The 21,685-nt window shown below is 36.9% G+C and overlaps 1 protein-coding gene across 1 annotated transcript in view; it reads right to left on the minus strand.

Moving 5' to 3' along the window:
* The window catches only part of NDST3 (N-deacetylase/N-sulfotransferase (heparan glucosaminyl) 3), a 380,811-nt gene that overhangs the window by 228,480 nt on the left and 130,646 nt on the right, over positions 1-21,685 (minus strand). Inside the window, exon 3 of the mRNA XM_006881068.1 lies at positions 11,140-11,227. Within this exon, the coding sequence (XP_006881130.1) occupies positions 11,140-11,227 (88 nt within the window). The remainder of the gene's footprint in view (positions 1-11,139; positions 11,228-21,685) is intronic.

Consider the following 21,685-nt stretch of genomic DNA (forward strand, 5'->3'; position numbering starts at 1 on the left):
GAAACTCTTCTAACATCATAAAAGATGGAGAAAAGTTTGAAAATGTCAATACCTTAATCTTACAGATTACAATCAAGACAATCAGGAAATCAAAGGAAGTATTACAATGGGAAAATCTGCTGTCAGTTAACTCTCCAAATTATTGTGGCACAGTGATGTCAGTTGAGGACTAAGATACATCTGATTCAGGCCATGGTCTTACCAATCACCTTCTATACATCTGAGAATTGGACAGTGAATAAGGATTGTACAGAAGAAGTGATGCCTTTGAGCAGTGGTGTTGGAGAAGAGTACTGGACATCTTAAGGACCGCCAAATAAACAAATATGACTTGGAGAATGTGCAGCCATAGTGTTTCTTGGAGGCAAAGTTTCTTCTCACATACTCCTGGCATGTTGCTAGTAGAGGCTATTCCTTGGAAAGGGACATGATTCTTGGAAAGGCAGAGGATCAGTGACGGAGAGAAAGATCTTCAGCCAGATGGACTGAAATAGTGATTGCCTCAATGGGTATTAGTGTGTCAGGAAGTGTGAGGATGATACAGGATGGGCCAGGGTTCAGATCTGTTGTTTGTAGGGTCTCTACGCATTGGACTCAAGTGTAGTGTATGGCACATAACAACAAATAACAACTTTATGAAGAAGAATTGGAGAAAGTCCCATCAACAACCTGTGTTATTACAAGAAAAAAACCTGAAAATCCAATTACAAAATTGGCAAAATTCATGAACAGAATTTTTCAGAGGAAGATATTCAAATGGCAAACAGACACATGAAGAAAGGTTCTAAATCACTGGCAATAAGATGGATGCAAACAAAAACCATAATGAGGTACCATCTCACTCCAGTAACAGTAGAAAAGTGTAACAGGGCAGCAAGAAATAGATGTTAGAGAGGATGTGGTGAGGAATGAACTCTTTTATACATTGTTGGTGGGACGGTAAAATGGTACAACCATTCTGGAAAGCAGTTTGGTGCTCCCACAAAAAGCTGAACATAGAAATTTCATATGACCCAGCTATTCCACTACTTGGAATGTACCCTAAGAAAATAAGAACTGAGGCACAAACTAAGATTTGTACACCAAAGTTCATAGCAGCATTATTCACCATCACAATAACATGGAAACAGCCCAGATATCCAACCACAAATGAATAGACTGAGAAATTATGGGACATTCACACAATGAAATACTATGCAGCATGCAAGTGCAAGGCTTTTGTAAATTATTATCTAACTTGGGAGGGACTCGGAGAATTATGCTGAGTGAACTAACTCAGTTCCACAAGGCTAAATATTGTATAAAACCATTATTGTATTATGAGTATAAGGATCCAAGAGGGGTGGGAGATGGTAGAAGCAGAGGGATGAGGATGTGCAGGGGAAGAGGGGGTTCATCATGGGGTTGTACAATTTGATGGGTTAGGGGGATGAGTAAAATATTGTAAACTAGTAGAAAAAATTTTTTTTTAAAACCTGTGTTATGCAGATGATATAATCTTGCTTATAGAAAGTGAAAAAGACTTAATGTACTTATTGTAGAAGATAAAAGGCTATAACTTTCAATGAAGATGACATCTCAACATTAAAAATCAACCACTCTCATTCCTGGGCCATTAGGTAGCATCATGATGTAGAAAGGGTTGAAGTTATTGTGGGATTTTAATTTGTTTCATATTCATATGGAAGATTAAAAAAATACTGAAGAAGAATCTAACCTTTTGTATTGTATTGCTGCTGAGTATTGAACAGCCTATCTACTGATATCCTAAAGAGTTGTGAATACTTCAAACAATTAAAGAAATCTGTCTTCAAGGAAGTACAACTTGAGTGCACCTTAGAATAAGGATTATGAAATTAAAAAGCATTAGATTAACAATTAAGTGTAGCAAGTATGGTAGATAAAAAAATTGAAACATTAAATAATTTTTTATTTAACAGCTAAAAATAGAAGAAAAACTTAAAAACAATCCATGGTTTACTGTTGCAGGAATCATTAACTATGTACAAGTAAATATGAAAATGAGACTTTTTTTCAGTACAATTTTCTTTAAAAAATCTAAGTATGTTTAAGAACTCTGTCTGCTGTTGTATAGATGTCATTTCATATTTGTTGTTGTTACATGCTGCTGAGCTGAGTATACTCATAGCTACCCTAAGAACAACAGATCTGAATCCTTCTAAATCCGTGCCATCCTCATCAACTCCAACACAACTTGGGACCACTGTTGAAGTCACTGTGTCAATCTATCTAATTGTCTTAGTCATTGTCCAACTCTCAGATACAAACAAGGTGACTGCAAAGACTGGCTTGAAGCAGGTACGGCTTAGTCTTCAAATCAACATTATTGCTTCTCACTGCTTTGGAGAGGTCCCTGACAGCAGACTTTTCTGATGAAATAAAATATATCTCCTGATCTCAGGTACCAAGCGTATTGATTGTGGATCCACGTAAGATGAAATCCTTGAAAATTTCAAGCTTTTCGTCATCTATCTTGATGCTGTCTCTTGCAAGTACAATGTGGTGAGTGACAATACTATCCATAAGTACACAAGGAACAGTTGTTAATACAACTCTTATTCAAATATATCTACCAACAGCAAAAGCCAAAAAGGAGGAAACAGGAATTCTACCAACCTTTGCAGTCTGAAATGGACAAAACATGCAGCCAACCTGCATTAATAATAATTGATGATTAGAATGTAAAAGTTCGATGATGATGGTGATGATGATGACTATGATAATTTGTAATCTAGTCTTGATACATGTAACATACATGCTTGGTCTTAAATCTATTGTACTGAAATTAAACATGCATGCTGGATATTTTCAATTTGTCTTAGAAAACTATTAGCATTTAATGAGTGAATACAATTCTTTTCAATTGAGATGTTGGATTTTTTTTTACTAGAATTACAGCTTTTCATCAGCCTTTAAATGACAAAAATAAAGATGTCATCAATTTCAAAAAAAAAAAAAGAATGTAAAAGTTGGGAAAAAAAGTAGAAAGAATGGGAGTTGGAAATTATGGACTTGGAGACACAAATGAAGTTGGTGACCGAATGACTGGATTTTGTACATTCAATGATTATTTATCACATCTGATAAACTCCTTTAAGAAGGTTCAATATTTAAGATGCCAGTGATATGCAAATCAATTTATAGATTTTAACGCAACCACAATCAGAATTCTAAAGAGTTTTCCTGTGTATATATGAAATACAGAGAATAAACAAGGCCAATATTAAAGAGTAAGAATTTAGTGGAAAATGGGGAAAGACAAAGTAGAGAATTACTGACCAAATTTCTGTTTCTTAATGATATATACTGCTGAGTCCACTACAATGCATAGTCCCCCTATGAATAATACATTAAACACTGGCTTGTCCTTCAGCATCGTCATGACACGCACCATGCTTAAGCCCGTTGTTGCAAGTGCTGCAAATTCACCTTGTTGAGAGCCTTCCTCTCTTTCTCTGACTTTCGCTTTTCCCACTATGATGTCGTTTACATTCCTTTACCTATGACTGACACCTCTTGACAATATGCCTGAAGTACAGGAGATGAAGTTTCACTATCTATGCCTCTAAGGAACACTATGGTAACAAAATGCAAAAGTACATGTACAAAACACGATGTATATGAATGATTATATACAAACCAATTAAAAATAATTAAGGTTACAAGGAATTTACGTAGAGAGAAGACCACAAAGTAACCTAAAAATGTTGTATATTTTAATTGATACTGGTACATTTGGAAGAGGAGGTAGAAGCACAATGCAGCACGACATAAATTTCTCACATGAGAACATTGCTGTGGGAAGAGTGAACAAGGAGCCATCATATCCTTGCAATGAGGCCTTTTGATCTATTAAAGGGTTAGTAAATGATAACCGTTTTTTAAAAGCTAAGAGCACTTTAAAAGAGTGCTATTTCATATTTAGCTAATAAGAATCATTAAACTATTACTGTCTGTGCTTATAACACACTTGAGAATCCTTTTATTTAAATAAAAAAATAAAGGAAGCTTGTAAAATAAAAAGGATGAATTTACACAATGACTAACATTAGCCTCAAGTATGTCAGAGAGTGTGAGGATGATGCAAGAGAGAGCAATGTTCAGATTTGCTGTTTATTGGGTTGTATGAGTTGTAACATGCCTCCAGACACTACAAATTTTGATAAATGTCAATAGTTGTAGAGGGGCTTCAGCCTTTTGTTTATAGGCTCACTATGAGTCATGCTCAACTTGGAGGCAATCAACAACAACAACATATGAGTTGTAATCTACTCCACTGTACCTTGTTGTTGTTGTTTTATGTGCCTTCAAGTCGCTTGTGACTCATAGCGACTCTATGTACAACAGACCTAAACTCTGCTGTCTTGTGCCAATTGCACTATCTCTGACACACCCATCCCGATTAACCCACTCACTGAATCACCTCATAGAGCGCTTTCCTCTCCTGTGCTGTCCCTCCACCCTCTCAAGCATGATGTCCCTCTCCAAGGATCTGTCCCTCCTTACAACATGTCCAAAGTATGTTAGACGAAGCCTCAGAATCCTTGCCTCCACGGAGCAGCCCAGTTTAATCCTCTCCAGGATAAATCTGTTTGTTTTCCTAATAAGCCATGGTACCCTCAATACTCTTCTCCAGCACCACAGCTCAAAGGGATCAATTCTATCATCCTTAATCATTGTCCAACTCTCTGATGCATAGCAATTGATTGCAAAGACCATGGCCTGTATCAGACACACCTTAGTCTCCAGAGAGACACCATTGCTCTTCAGAACTTTGGAGAGGTCCCTAATAGCAGACTTTCCCATCGCAATACGTCTTTTAATTTCTTGGCTACTGGTGCCAAGAGTGTTGACTGTGGAGCCAAGCAAAGTAAAGCTGTGAACAATCTCAATCTCTTCACCATCCATCCTGATGCTACTAAGTGGCCCAGTCATGAGAATCTTTGTCTTCCTGACATTGAGCTTTGGTCCATATTGAAGGCTGCAGTCCTTGACCCTCTGCAGCAAGCGCTTCAGGTCCTCCTCAGTTTCAGCAAGCAGGGTTGTGCCATCTGCATAACGCAGACTGTTGATAGATTTTCCACCAGTCCTGACCCCACATTTCTCCTCTGTTCTGCACACAGGTAGAAAAAGTATGGAGATAGGACGCATCCCTGGCTTACACCTTTCCCAATTTTGAACGATGCAGTGTTATCCTGCTTTGTTCTGACTACTGCCTCTTTGTCAAAGTATAGGTGTCACACTAGCATGATCAATTGTTCTGGGAATTTCATGAATCAACATATGAGCAAGAGCCTATGGTGATGAGGGGAAAAGTTCAGGATGCTTTGAACGAAATAGCAAAACATAAGGCCCCAGGAATAGATGGTATACCAACTGACATATTTCAGCTAACAGATGCTGCCCTGTACATACTCACCAAGTTGTACCAAGAAATCTGGAGAACAACCATTTGGCCAACTAACTGGAAGAGATATGTATTTGTTCCCATCCCAAAGAAGGGTGACCCAACAGAGTGTGGAAACTATGGAACAATATCATTGATTTCACATGCAAGCAAGATTCAACTGAAGATTATCCAAAAACGACTGGAACAGCATATCAGCAGAGAACTGCCGGAAGTCTAGGCTGGGTTTAGAAGTGGTTGTGGTACTAGGGATATTGTAGCTAATGTTAGATGGATCTTAGCTGAAAGCATGGAATACTAGAGGAATGTATATCTGTGTTTCATCAACTATGTAAAGGCATTTGACTGTGTGGACCATAACAAACTGTGGCTGACTCTAAGTAGAATGGGAATCCCAGAACACTTGATAGTGCTAATGCGACACCTTTACTTGGACCATTGTACCTAGAAACTATTTTCTGTCTTCATCCAGGACTGGAGTGACATCAGGAATAATATCCTTGATTCCATGACTTGTTCTCAAAACCAGGTAGAAATTCTGGGATCCTCTCTGTCAAGGTATTGTGTCAAATTACCTTGCATACCATACTGGTGAAAGTGTTGAATAATTTTCACACATTCTTGGCTCAGTTTTTGTTGAAATGGGAACAAATATGGACCTTTTCCAGGGAGTTGCCCAGCAAGTGGTTTTCCAAATTTCTTCATATACTACTTAGCCCATCCAGAATGTCATCTTTTGCTTAAACATCCTAATTAATATTCCATCAATTACTGGCACTATATTTTTTTGCCAAAACATTCAGTGCACATTTGACTCCTTCTTTCAGTATCATCGGTTTTTGATCATATTCTGCTTTGTGAAATTGTTTAGGGTTGATCATTGTATTTTAACTCAGAACAACAGAAGGAGAGACATAATTAAGAGGAAGAAACATAAAAGTAATTGCCCTTATGAGTAACTACTTCCTTTATCATGCAAATAGAAGAACTATAAGGAGAAGACTCACAAAAAGAGGTGAAATATGAAACAAATTCTTTTTTTATAAAGAGACTCTGTATATTTACTGCATGTTCTTCAGATGCTTTCTGTATCTTCCAATATTTTGTCCACAGAATCCTTTAAAATTTCAACTAGAGGTTTCACATTTTTCCGGTAGTTTTTAGACTTGAGAAATGCCTATATTCCACCTTTTGTATTCTTTAACTTGAACTGTTTGCCCATTTTATTGTAATATTTGCTCTGTCCTCCTGAGTAATCCTTTGAAATATCTTCAGGTCTCTTTATTATTTCCTTTATTATTATTGTTATCTTCTTTCAATCTCTTCTGACATCCATTCTGGTCTTTCTTTTCTGTCTTTTTCATGATCTTTCACTTTCTTCATATATGATCTACTTGATGCAATCCCACAATTATGTTCATTAGTGTTTAATGCATCAAATATATTTTTGAGATGGTTTATAAGTTCAAGTGAGATAAACTCACAATTGTATTTTTGGTTTTCCAGATTTATGTTAGTTTTCTTCAGTTTCACTTTGAACTAACACATAATTAATTGATGGCTTGTTCCACAGTCAGCCCCTGTTCTTATTTGACTGTCATATTTTCCACCATTGTCTATTCATAGACAGAGTTAATCTAATTTCTGTGTATCTCTGTGTATGGCTGCCATTTATGTTTTTTGAAAAAGATATTTTCAATCCGTAATTTACTGCATAAAATTCTACCATGCAATGTCTAGTTTTGTTCCTGTCTTCAAGTCAGTATTTTTCTACTACCAGACTTTCTTTGGTTCTAATTTCTGTATTCTAGTCACCAATTTTTATTGATGCATGTTAATTGCCTGTTTGATGAATTTCAGATCTCAGAAGTTGGTAGAATTCTTCTATCTGTTCTTCTTTTGCTTGATGAGTATTTTTGAACTAAAGTTGCATTAACAAGAGTCTTCTGTATGCAAATGACAACACTGTACTTTTAGGCTAGATCATGAACACTTGGAAAGAGTGGTTCTAGTTCCACATGATTAGCATTAATTATTTACACTAAATTCTACTCTTAGAACTAGTTAAAACAGAAAATGTTGTGGAACATTTACATTAAAATAATTATAAAACGTATGCATTACGAGAATAGCACTGCATAAGGGAGCTCTAGTGACCAAGTGGTAAGGATTTGTGCTGTCAACTATGAGTTGCAGGTGACTCAAAAACACACAACAATTTTACTAGGGTTCCTAGTATATTCAATGTTGTTGTTTTTTTTAAAGAAAGCCATAAAAAGCTAATCAAAAGGCTATATGAAACAAGAGAGTAATAGTTGTTGTTACATGCTGTTGAGTTAGAACAGACTCTGAATTGACTCAGAGCTGACTCTCCAGCAGGTTTTCAGAGGCTGGAAATCACACAACAGGAGACTGCTCATCTTTCAGCATGGGTGACTGGTGTATTTGAACACTGTGCCTTTGAGTTGGCACCCCAGCTCCTTACCACCAGTCCACCTGAGCTCCCTAGAGATTAATTAGACATTGTTATGAATAAATTCTGTCAGTTATTCATTTCTCTCAAGTTGGCTGACTCTCCGTCAAGTTTTCAGATTTTGACAACAAAAGATTTCTTAGCAAGAAGCTGCACTGCAATCCCAGAGGTGAGCAGTTTGAATCCACCAGATGCTCTGCTGGAGAAGGAGGGGCAATGTCCTCCTGTACTAGTCAGATTCGATTTGACAGTACACACACACAAAAACAATAAAATAAAAAAACAAATTTCTTAAAAATATGTACTCATCAGAGAAATGCAATTTAAAAACAGTTTGATACTGCTAAATCAGAAAGACTAAAATAAGGCAAATGCTGTCAAATGCTGCTAAGGCTAGGGAGCAACAAAAACTCTCAAACACTTTTGAGAATATAAACTGGTACAATAACAATGAAAAGTTAGTTTGGAATTACTATATCTGATTACAAATACATGTTATATAATTAGCAATGCCACTCCTAATTGAAAACTAACAGAAATCAATGTTTATTTCCTCTAAATAGTAGGTATAAATATCTTTGCAAAAACATTCCTTTAATTAAGTCCCCAGCAGTTGGATCTCCATTCCATTTTTCCTTATTTATGGTGAACTGTCCATTGCTGGCACTTCAGTCAAACCAAAAAAGCACATAAAATCAATTTGTATCTTGTTTAAAGGCTGTTGGGTCTGTGTCAAAGAAGTAAGTGTAGGATAAGGTCAACACCTCTCACTCTAAGTGGTTATTATGAAGGGAAATTGGACTGTTTTTACCTTGTTTTATACAATAATAAACAAAGTATAGACTAAAAAGCAAACCAAACAAAACCACAAAAATGTTACTTTAAAAAAAGCCAAAGGCAGGAAACATTCAACCACTTTCAACAGAATGGAATCAATACAAAAATTGTTTTGCTAAAATAAAATTTAAAAAAATTGTTTTGTGTGCTCAGAGAACAGAATACTTACAGAAGTGAAAATAAAAACATTTTAAGTGTTGTTGTTGTTGTTATGTGCCATCGAGTCGTTTGCGACTCATAGCGACCCTATGTACAACAGCCCTAAACCCTGCTCTATCCTGTGCCAATCACATTGCCTCTCTTACACACCCATCCTGATTACCTCAGTCACTGAATCAATCCACCTCATAGAGGGTCTTCCCCTCCTGTGCTGTCCCTCTACCCTACCCAGCATGATGTCCCTCTCTAAAGACCTGTCTCTCCTTACAACATGTCCAAAGTATGTCAGGCGAAGCCCCAGAATCCTTGTCTCCAAGGAGCAGCCTGGTTCAACCCTCTCCAGGATGAACCTGTTTGTTTTCTTGGCAGTCCAGGGTACATTCAATACTCTTCTCCAACACCACAGCTCAAAGGCGTCAATTCTCTTTCTATCCTCCCTAGTCATTGTCCAACTCTCTGATGCATAACAAGTGATTGCAAAAACCATGGCCTGTATCAGGCACACATTAGTCTCCAGAGAGACACCAAAGTGCACACAATAATAACTATATAAACAGTATAATGTTGAATAAAATGAACTATATGATTCTTTATATGTCTAGGTTTCAGAGCCACACAGACAAAAATGCATGATATTAGAGGTTTCTGATTTAAGATATTAGAAGGAATCTAGTGGCTATAAGATAATGGAAGAGCAGGAGATTCTGACAGTGTTTCTCTCCTCATCTGGATGCAGGTTACACAGCTGTGTACATGTAGGGAAAAAATAGTACACATCACACTTATAACTATAGAATTTATGTATGCAAATTATAGTTCAATACAAGGAGGAATCCTAAAAGTATGTGGGTTGAATACTCCAATTGCTCCATGGGGAAAAAAGAATGCCTTTGAAAACCCACTGGAGGGTCTGCTATGGCCTGGTTCCAACTTGATGGTGCACACAACAATCGGGTTGACAGAAAGAGAATTGATGTCTTTGAGTTGAGATGCTGGAGAAGAGTATTGAATGAGCCATGATGGCTAAGAGAACAAACAGGCTTGTCCTTGAGAGGGTGAAAGCAGGCTTCTCCTTGGAGAGAAGGATTCTGAAGCTCCATCTGTCATTCTTTGGGCATGTTGCAGGGAGGGACCAATCCTTACAGAGGACCATCTTGCTTGGGAGGATTGAGGGACAGTGCAAGAGAAGACCCTCAATCAGATGGATTGACTCAGTGACTGGGGTAATGGGTAGGTGTGTCAGATAAAATAAGGTTGACACAATATAGGTTGGCACAGGATAAAGCAGGGTTCAGAGCTGTTGCAAATAAGATAGCTATGAGTTGCAAGTGATTTGATCTCACATAACAACACAACAATATAAAAAAATTAATAAACTTTCAAACCTACATTTTATAAATGTTAAGAAGGGAGCTCTGGTGGCTTAATGGTAAAGAAATGTATGCATACCCAGATATATTTCTGCATTATTCACAACAGCAAAAAAATGGAAGCAGATCAAGTGCTCATCAACAAACAAATGGAAAACTGTGGTGCATTCACAATCGGAATACTATGCAACACTGAGGAGCAATGAACTTATAAAACACTACACAATACAAGTGAGCCTGGAAGAAATTATGGTGAGTGAAATATCCCAGTCACAATAGGATAAATAGTATGTAACATCAGTGTTATAAAATAGTATTGATATGGGTGGCCAGAAAGGAGAATAGGAAGAGTATCTAGATAACAAACACTGCATTGGAGCAGATGAGGGGAAGAACTGTTTGAAAGGAATATATTAGGCATTATATATATGACAATAGTCTGAAGTAAGAGGTGCATTACAAAGTGGGGGAGGGGAAGGGTAACGGAGAGAGGAAAATGTGCAACAATGAATGAATAAAAATCCAACCTTTCGGCAAACTTTTTAAAAATCACAATAAATCAGAAAAATAGCTGCAGTGACTACATGAAAGTACGTGGTTCAAATCCAGCAGCTGTTCCACAGGAGAAAGATGGACAATCTTATGTGCAATTTACTCCCTCTGAAAACCTGCTGGATAGTAGCCTGTAAGTCAGTTCTTCCTTAAGAATACACAATCACAATAACAGCAAATGTTAAATAGTGTAATGTTAAATGAAGTTGAATGATATGAAGAAAACAAGAAATACAGGAAGGTGTGAGCAGGAGAGACATGCAGTTTTAAAGCTGATTAGAGAAACCCTCAATGAGAACAGTTATCTCTCTTTTTCTTACCTGTATGATAAAACTTTCCTGAAAATCCCAGGTTGAAAGTGAAATTTGTGATCTGCGCTCGCAATAGATTTTGTGTATCAAGGAGGGCCTGAAATACATAATTAAGGACAACGCATCAGGCAAAGAACGATACTGAGATATGGTTTAAAAGATGTTTTAAATCTGTTCCTTTATATACAATTAAATGGTGAAAAGTAATTTCTTCATTACCCTATGACTAGAATGATGCTTCAAGACTGTATAAACCCCACTTATTCATCTTTCCCCTGGGGAGCAACTGGCAGACTTGAACTGTCTCTCTTAGGGTTAGCAGCACAGCTCCTTGCCACTAGGCCACCAGAGCTCTCTCAAAGCTTGCTAGAACAGGCAAAAAAAAAAAAAAAGAAAAAGTTGATACTAGAAATAAAGAAGAGTGCATTCAATATATCCAAAATAACTAGCATCTAGTACCTGCCAACATAAAGGTATGTGGTTCAACTTCACCAGCTGTTCTGTGGAAGAAAGGTGGGCAATATCTCTTGTGCAATTTTAATATCTCTGGAAGAAAGGTGGGCAATATCTCTTGTGCAATTTTAATATCTCTGGAAGAAAGGTGGGTAATATCTCTTGTGCAATTTTAATATCTCTGAAAACCCACTGGAGGTTCAGTTATGAGTTTCTGATTGAACAGTACACATCACCACCACCTAAAATAGATTTGGGTTTTTTGGGGGTGATTTTTTTCCTTCGGGGACATAGATCATTGATTGTCAAAAGAAACCCCAAATAAAGCTGTGTAAGGACCTAAGGCACCTCGTGGCACAGTGATTAAAGTGTTTATTAATTAACTAAATGGATAGATGTTCAAATTTGCCAATCACTTGGGATAAGGATATGACAATCTGTATCAGTAAGAATTAAAACCTTGAAAATCTTATGGAGAGATCTAGTCTCCCATAAAGGTTTGTTATAAGTTGAAACTCTTCGAATCATAATTTTTATTTTTCGTGTGGAAGTACCTGTATTCAATAGATTTTGTTTCTTAAATACAACTTTGGTCAGGAGTTATGGTGGTTCAATGGCCAAACAGTAGGCTAAGTTGGCTAATGGTTAGGACCCACTAGCCACTCTAAAGGAGAAAAACACTACAGTCATTTTCCATAAAAATTTAAAGTCTTGAAAACCACAGGGGACAGTGCTACTCTATCATACAGAGTGTCTATGATTCAGATTTAGCTTGACAGCAACAGATGTTCAAAATACAAGACTTTTCAATCTTTAAATCTACATTTCCAAAAGATAAAAATTGTTCTTCAAAAGAGGCTACAATGATACTGAAGGTTTTCAATATACCCTTTCAAGAGAAAAAGAAATCTTCCTTCTGACAAGTAAAATTGTTTTGAATTAGACTTCATATTGTTATATAAGAATTTCTTTATCATATTATGAACATTTAATGCATTTTTTTCATTGTTACTTAATTTCTGTCTTTTGTTTTTTGTCTTCCTTAGTCATTATAAATACACATTGACACACACAATTTATTTCCTAGACCAATGAAGCAGAAGTAACAATGAATGATAGGTTTGTTCAGAACACTTACTTTACACATGAGCAAATTGAGGAAAGAGTAATGATTAGTCAATTATCAGTTACAATTGTGAAATAATTTTCTGTATTGGATTAATGTTACAGATCTTTTATTTTAGGTTCATCCTGGAGAGGGTGAAACCAGGCTGCTCCTTGGGAGACAAGGATTCTGAAACTCCGTCTGTCATACTTTGTGCATCTTGCAAGGAGGCACCAGTCCTTGGAGAGGAATATTACGCATGGGAGGGTGGAGGGAAAGCACAGGAGGGGAAGATTCTCCATGAGATGAATTGACTCAGTGACTGGGGTAATGGGGGTAGGTGTGTCAGGGACAATAATGTTAGCTCAGGATAGAGCAGGATTCAGAACTGTTGTCCACAGGGTTGCTATGCGTTGCAGGCGACTTGATGGCATACAACAGCAATCAGAACAATAATTCTTATTTTAAACCAAGTGATACTCTAATCTCTCTTCACTTTTCCATAAGGACAACTGAGACTACAACAAAATCTTTTTTCTTCTAGTATAATTTGACATTTGGAATCCTTAATCCATTATGAGTATGCTCTCAATCTATTTGGGAGAATGTAGAGATGTTTTTACTCAGTGAGTACTTCATGAATATCTGTAAATATAAGAGTTTCAACCTGTGTGCAAAAGTTGAAAAAGAGAACTTCTGAATATCAAATTTAGAATTGTCTGACAAATCTAAATTTTATAGAAATGATATATCCTGATTATTCTTCTTTACCATTACTTTTTAAAATATGAGAAACCTCTTTGGATGCATAGCAAAACTGTGTAAGACATGATTAATGAAGACTTGAAACAATTACTGGTAAATCAGGCTACAGCCTTCAGTATACATTACACTTTAGTATAAACAAAATAAATAGGCTCACAATCAAATCAATAAATAAATGGAGAAAATAATTGAGGCTGTCAAGGATTTAATTTTGCTTGGATCAGCAGAAGTGCTGACCCAAGTATTTTAGGTATCACTGAGTTGGAAATGACTCATGATTTACACGCCAGGAGGTTTTCAGAGGACTTCTCGTTTTTTTTCCCATCGAGCTTCTGGTGGATTCAAACTGCATGCCTCTGGATTAGCATTGCATTTCTACCAGAGCTCTTGACAGAAGTAGCCATCCATGGAATTTGCTGTCAACAAATCAACTGATGTATTGAATTTGGAAAATTCCTTGTAAAAGAGCTCTTTAAAATGCTAAATAAAAAAGACATCACTTTGAGGCCTAAGATGAACCTGAGTCAGGCTAAGGTATTTTCAGTGACCTCATATGCACGTAAAAGTTGTACAGCAAAAAAAGGAATACCAAGAGAATGACTCTGCATAATTAATAAAATACAAGTAAACACCTTTATGGTATCCTTTGTTTTCAGTCAAAGTCCATCTGATATCAGCAGTGATATACCTTGTATCATAATCTCTTCTGAATTCAGCTTGAACTTGTGTTAGTTTCTTGTTGATATATTGTTCCAGCCATTTTGGAATAATCTTCAGAAAGATTTTACTTGCATGATATTAATAGTATTAAAAAAATTCCACTTATGGTACGTTCACACAATGGAGTATTACCCAGCATTCTAAAGCAGTGAACTCGGAAAGCATTACATAACATGGAGTAGCCTGGAGGAAACTATGTTAAAATATCTGAGTCATAAAAATAGGTCCAACCAATTTTTTTATTCTGTTTTTTTTAAATTTTACTTTATTAATTTTAATGAACATTTACAGAGATTTTGGATTTTCATGCATTCATTTTTGCACTTTTTTCTTAATCCCCCCCACTCTTTGAAAAGCAAAAGATAAACTTCTTTGTTAGTATATAATCTCCCAGCCTCCACCCCCACCCCCAATGCACTCCACTATGCAACCTTAATTCTGGATTCCTGTGATAATCTTAATATGCTATCATATATCACTTCTAAACTGTTCTCTCCCTCATCTGTTTCAATTCAGTATACATAATTCTGTTTTTAAAATGAATTCATTGTTGTCTATTTTCTTCCCCATCCCCTCCAAGTCCCCACCTCAATCCACAATGCATCGCTTGTTCCAGATGATTCTCATACATGTAATGCTTAATTGTACAATCCTTTCAAACAGTTCTTCCCATTATCTGTTCTAGTGCAGTGTTTATTTTCTCTCCACTCTTTCCCCAGTCCCTCTCCAACCCCACTCTCCACGTCTGTGCTATTTTATAAAAGCAATGTTAGGCAGTACTTATCCTTTTGTGACTGAAATTTGTTTGCTGATGAGCATTTGAGTTGCTGGGGGGTTGGGGAGAGAATAGGAAAAGAGTGGATAGATAATGAGTTACAATAGATCAGATGAGAGGAAGAACTGTCTGAAAATAATATGATTAGGGATTACATGTGTGGCAACCATCTGGAACAAGGGGTGTATTGCGGGGAAGGCTGTGGTAGTGGGGGAGGGCAGAGGAGAAGAGAATGTGCACAAAAAATGAAAACATTCCCAATGTCGTTATTTGTGTGTTTGGTGGGTTTTAATTTTTTTCAAATTTCCACCTTCTGTTGCATCTCCTCTGTTTGGAATGGGAAATAATTTATTTGAATCATTTGGCCAGGTGCTTGTCTTCCAAATTTCTTGACACAGCCTATTTATCAAGTCCATGCTGTATTTTTTGTTGAAACATGTCAATTAGTATTCTATAAATTCCAGGGGCCTTATTTTTGCCAATGACCTCAGTGCAATTTGAACTTCTTCCTTCAGTACCATTGATTTTTGATTATATATTACTTCCTGAAAGAATTCTTTGTTGACTAGTTGACTGGTGCAATGACTTATGTATTCCTTCTATCTTTTTTTGAAGCTTCCTGCATTATTCAAGATTTTGCCCATAGAATTCATCAGTATTGCAACCGGATGACTGAAATGGTTCTTCATTACTTTCAACCTGAGTATAGTTGAATGTGTTCTTCCCTTTTGGTTTTGTAACTGGTGTTCTTAGCACATCTTGTTATAATACTTTGCTTTATAGTAAAAATTTGTCTTTTTGAGACAAAAAAAATCTCAAAACTTCCTTCTCCCTTTTCTTTGGCCTGCCTCCATCCTTGTGTAAAGTTCATAGTCTCTTCTCACATCCAGTTTAGTATTTTCTTTCTTTACTGTCTTTGCAATAACATTTTGCTTTCTCATAGAGGTCATCCTCCAACTCAACTGGGCTTTGGTCATTGGTGCTCAATATAATCAATCTATTCTTGTTTTTTAAATTCAGTTGAAGACATTTAAGGTTATATTTTGGTTTTCATGAACTTGTTTTCATTTCCATCAACTTCAGTTTGAACTTCCCCATGACTAACTGAAGGGAGCTCTGGCGGCCTAGTGGTAAGAAGCTGTGCTGCAATCTCAATGGCACGTGGTTTGAATCCAAGAGCAGCTCCATGGGAGGAGGATGGGAAATCTTCTTTTGTGAGATGAACTGCCTCTGAAAATCTTCTAGTCACCTATCTGTTAGTTCTGACTAAACAGCACACAATAAAAACAACAACAACACTAACTGATGGGCTGTTCCACTGTTAGCCCTTGGCTGTATTTGGATTATCGATATTGACCTTCTCCAACTTTTACCACAGGTGTTATCAATCTGATAACTGTGTAGTCCATTAATTGAGTTGCATGTGTACAATTGACATTTATGGTTTTTACAATAGATGTTTGCAATGAGTGAATCACTTTTAGTACAGAATACCATCATTTATTCTTCAGTCTTATTTCTGTCACCAAGTCCCTATTTCCTAATTACTGTTCCTTCTTTGTTTCTAATTCCTGTATTTTTGTCATTAATTATTCTCAATGCATCTTGACTGCATTTTTTTATTACTATGAGACTTCAAAAGTTGATAAAAGTCTTCAATTTCTTCATCTTTGAATTTGTGGGTGTATACATTTTAATACGTTGTATTAAACAAATCTCTGCACGTCTATGGATAGTATCCTATCACTCAGCATTGTACTTAGCATAGCGGTTTATCGTGTATAGTTGTTTATGGTGTTTGTTGTTATTATGTGCCGTCGAGTTGTTTGTGACTCATAGCGACCCTATGTACAATAGCCCTAAACCCTGCTCTATCCTGTGCCAATCACATTGCCTCTGACACACCCATCCCAATTACCCCAGTCACTGAATCAATCCACCTCATAGAGGGTCTTCCCCTCCTGTGCTGTCCCTCTACTGTACCCAGCATGATGTCCCTCTCCAAGACCTCTCTCTCCTTGCAACATGTCCAAAGTATGTCAGACGAAGCCCCAGAATCTTTGCCTTGGAGGAGTAGCCTGGTTTAACCCTCTCTAGGATGAATCTGTTTGTTTTCTTGGCAGTCCATGGTACATTCAATATTCTCCAGCCCCACAGCTCAAAGGCGTCAATTCTGCTTCTGTCCTCCCTAGTCATTGTCCAGCTCTCTGATGCATAACAAGTGACTGTATATTGTTTATAGTTGCTATGTTCTGCCAAGTTGCAGCTGACTCATACATGACCCTCCAGCAGACTTAAAGAGTGGAAGTCACTGGGGATGATACTGCCTATCTTTCTCCCATAGAGCATCTGGTGGATTTGATGCACTTGATTTTAGGATGGTAGTGTACCTCTTTACTCAGTAGGCCATCAGAACTCCCAATCATTATTGGATGTTGTTGTTTTATACCGTTGAATTAAAGCCTACTTATAGCTGGATCTAGTGGCTTTTCAGAAGTAGTTAAAAGCACAAAAATTATTATCTATATTTCTCCCACAGAGAAACTGGTGAATTCAAACTGTTGGGCTTTAGGGTGGCAGAGCAACTGCTTACCACTAAGACACCAGTGCTTTATAGCATAGTACGTATAAATCTAATCACAATAAACTAAGCCAATGATCTAATACCACATTTCTAAAACTATATACATTTTGAGAAAATGTATCTTCTGACGTTAAAGAGTATTTCTGAGATGAAAAGGGTAAGTTATTACAATAACCTTGCTAAAGCATCAACAAAAGGCCACCTCAAACATTAACACAAGAACAAATACATGCTTGAGTCTATTCAATATTAATTTAGAAACCATCTCAGGAAACAGGTATGAGGTCATGGACATTAATTAGTGAAGACTAGATGAGCTGTGGGAGGATATCAAGAATATTATCCAGGAAGAACGCAAAAGGTCATTACAAAGACAGAGGAGGAAGAAAAGACCAAGGTGGATGTCAGAAGAAACTCTAAATATTGCACTGGAGCACTAGGAAGCCAAAGCAAAGGAAAGAAATCAAGATATTAATGACTTGAACAGCCGATTCCAGAAGGCAGCACAGGAAGACAAAGTAAAGTGTTACAATTGAAATGTGCAAGGAGCTGGAGTCAGAAAATCAAAAGGGCTGAACTAGCTCAGCATTTCTTAAGCTCAAGGAACTGAAGAACAATTTCAAACCTCCAGTCGCAATACTGAAGGATTCTTTGGGCAGAGTATTAAATGATCCAGGAAGCATTACAAGAAGATGGAAAGAGTATACAGAGTCATTGTACCTAAAGGAATTGGTCGACAAAGAATTTCATGAAACAATGTATGAACAAGAGACTGTGGTGATGAAGAAAGAAGTTCAAGCTGCTCTGAAAGAATTGGCAAAAAACAAGGCCCCCAGGAATTGATGGCATATCGACTAACATATTTAAACAAAAAGATGCTGCCCTGGATGTGCTCATCAAGTGGTGCCAAGAAATTTGGAGGACAACCACCTCACCTATTGATTGGAAGATTCTATCTATCTATCTATCTATCTATCTATCTATCTATCTATCTATCTATCTATCATCTATCTATTATCTATCTATCTATCTATCACCATTCCAAAGAAAGGTGATGAAACAGCCTGTGGAAATTATCAAACAATATCATTGCTATCACATGCAAGCAAGAGTCTGCTGAAGATCATTCAAAAATGACTAGAGCAGCACATCAACAGAGAACTGCCTTAAGTGCAGGCTGGATTTAGAAGAAACAGTGGCACTAGGGATATTATAGTTAATGTCAGAAGCATCTTGGCTGAAAGCACACAGTACTAGAGGAATGTCTGTGTTTTATTGAGTATGCAAAGGTATTTGACTGTGCAGATCACAACAAGCTGTGACTGACTTTGAGAAGAATGGGAATCCCAGAATACTTGATTGTGCTTATGGGAAACTTACACTTGGACCAGGAGGCAGTCGTTAGAACAGAGCAAGGGAACATGGCATGATTCAAAAGTGAGAAGTGTGTGCGTTAAGGATGTGTCCTATCTCAAAGTCTTTTCAATTTATATGCAGAGCAGATTATCTGGGAGGCTGGGCTCTAATAAGGAGAAGTGTGGCATCAGGATTGGAGGTAGAGTTATCAACAATCTGCATTATGCAGATGACACAACCATGCTTGTTGAAACTGAGGAGAACCTGAGGTGCTCGTTACAAAAGATCAAGGATTGCAGCCTTCAGTATGGATTGAAGATCAACGTCAAGAAAACAAAGATTCCTACTACTGGGCAGATTGGCAGCATCATGATAGATGGTGAAGAGTTTGCTGGGCTCTACAATCAACACTCTTGGTACCAGCAGACAGGAAATTAAAAAGCAAATTGCACTGGGAAAGTCTGCTGTCAGAGATCTCTCCAAGGTACTGAGGAGCAACAATGTCAGTCTGGAGACTAAGGTGTGCCTGATATGGGCCATGGTCTTTGTCATTACTTGCTAAGGCTGGACAATGACTAGGGATAACAGAAGGAGAGTTGATGACTTTGAGGTTGGTGAGGGAGAGGAGTATTGAATATACTACAGACTGCTAGAAGAACAATCAAGTTCATCCTGGAGAAGGTGAAACCAGGCTGCTCTTTGGAGGCAAGGATTCTGAAGCTCCATCTGACATACTTTGGACATGTTGCAAGGCAGGATCAATCCTTTGAGAAGGATGTCATGCTTGGGAGGATGGAGGGACAGCACAGGAGAGGAAGACCCTCAATGAGATGGATTAAGTCACTGGGGTAAGGGGATAGAGGTGTGTTGGAGACAGTGAGATTGACAAGGGATAGAGCAGAATTTAGGGTTGTTGTACATAGGGTCACTATGAGTCACAGGCAACTCGAAGGCACATAACAACAAGAGTCGCAAGAAGGTTTAAATCTGGAAGGCATGCTATTAGAATCTACTAGCTTCTATCCATGAGAAAAATATGGGAAATCTCCTTCTGCATGATTAACTGCCTCTAAAAACTCACTATAGGGTCAGTTCTGGCTTGATGATATACAACAACATTAACAACTTGTCTGTTTGTTGAAAAATAGTACTGTTTTTTAAGTGTTCCAATTTTAGGACAACTTACAAATCAATGCATGAATAGACTGTATGAAAAATAGATTGTATTTTTTCCAATTAGAAAAGTTACCAATAAATATACTTTTCAGAATAAGCTAATGTTATGACAGAATGCCCCCATTTTTTAGTAAGTGTTTATCTTCTTATTTACCTATGTATCTATGACTTATAATCATAAAAATAAAAAATAAATCTTTATGACTAGGCTGATTAAGATCAACAAGAAAGAGTTTTGAATCTTATCTCTTGAACAGTATATTGTCCTATGACATTTATCTTCCAAAAAAAGAGTTTCCAACAGGTGTGAGAACATTACATGAAATGAGTGCACTATAATTTATTTAATATCTCTTATTTTACATTTAAGGTGCTTGCATTTTTTGTTAATATCAATATTGCTCTATGCATCATTACATTCTTATAATGCAATGATACAGCCTCTTCTGCAGCTGAAAGTCATTCCATTTGTTTTTAGATCAACAGAAAATCTGGGAGCAAATTTGAAAATGCTTTCCGAAGTATTAATGGAAGACATCACTGAAATAAAATTATAGCAAATTTAATTTTGAATATAATTTAAAGTGACTGTTTTAAAAATTTATTTTTAAATTTGAATCTGTATAATACCATATTCTAGCTTATTCAAGTTTTCTTTCTGTAATGAGAAGGTATTTTCTGGCCTCATTCATTGATGTGAAAATGATCTAATTTACAAAAATTGAGTTGTGAAAGTGAGAAAAATGGGACATTTTATGTATCCTGGATGTTCTCCAAATTTCTTTAACAGAATGAATGTATCAATTAGAATAATTTAACAAGGCTAAATTTAAAATTAATAAAAGCTGCAAAAAAGTTATATTAGAGAATTGTTGTTAGCAATTACTTAATTCTGACAGTCTTTTGGGAAATATCTGCTAATATTTTTCTTATTTGATCATCCAAGATTATATTTTGACCTGCTTTATCTTTTGCAAATGAATAAAAGAAGATGGTGACATAAATGAAAGTTGAGGGACAAATTTTAGCATCAAGTATGAATTTTTTTAAAAGTGAAAAATACCCCACTTTTAGTACAAAACAGGCATAAATATTGTTCCAAATATTTTTCCATTAATATTGTTGTTGTTATGTGCCATCGAATTATTTGCGACTCATAGTGACCCTATGCATAAGAGCTCTAAATTATGCTGTTCTATCCTGTGCCAACCTAGCCGTCTGAAACGCACTTATTCCCATCGCTCCAGTCACAGAATCGATCCATCTCATCGAAGGTCCTCCTCTCCTTCGCCGTCCCTCCACTCTGTCAAACATGATGTTCCTCTCCAAGGACCAGTCCCTCCTTGTAACATGACCAAAGTATATCAGACGAAGCTTCAGAATCCTTGACTCCAAGGAGCATTCCGGCTTCACCTTCTCCAGGACAAACCTGTTTGTTCACCTAGCAGTCCATGGTATATTCAACACTTTTCTCCAGCACCACAGCTCAAAGGCATCAAATCTCTTTCTATCATCTATTATCTTTCTATTATCTATTCACTGTCCAACTCTCTGATGCACAGTACGTAACTGCAAAGACTATAGCCTGGATCAGGCGCACCTTAGTCTCCAGCCTGATGTC

This window comes from Elephantulus edwardii, unplaced genomic scaffold (genome assembly GCF_000299155.1).
Source record: "Elephantulus edwardii isolate Elephantulus edwardi_28Jun2011 unplaced genomic scaffold, EleEdw1.0 scaffold00012, whole genome shotgun sequence".
In the NCBI taxonomy this organism is placed as follows: Eukaryota; Metazoa; Chordata; class Mammalia; order Macroscelidea; family Macroscelididae; genus Elephantulus; species Elephantulus edwardii.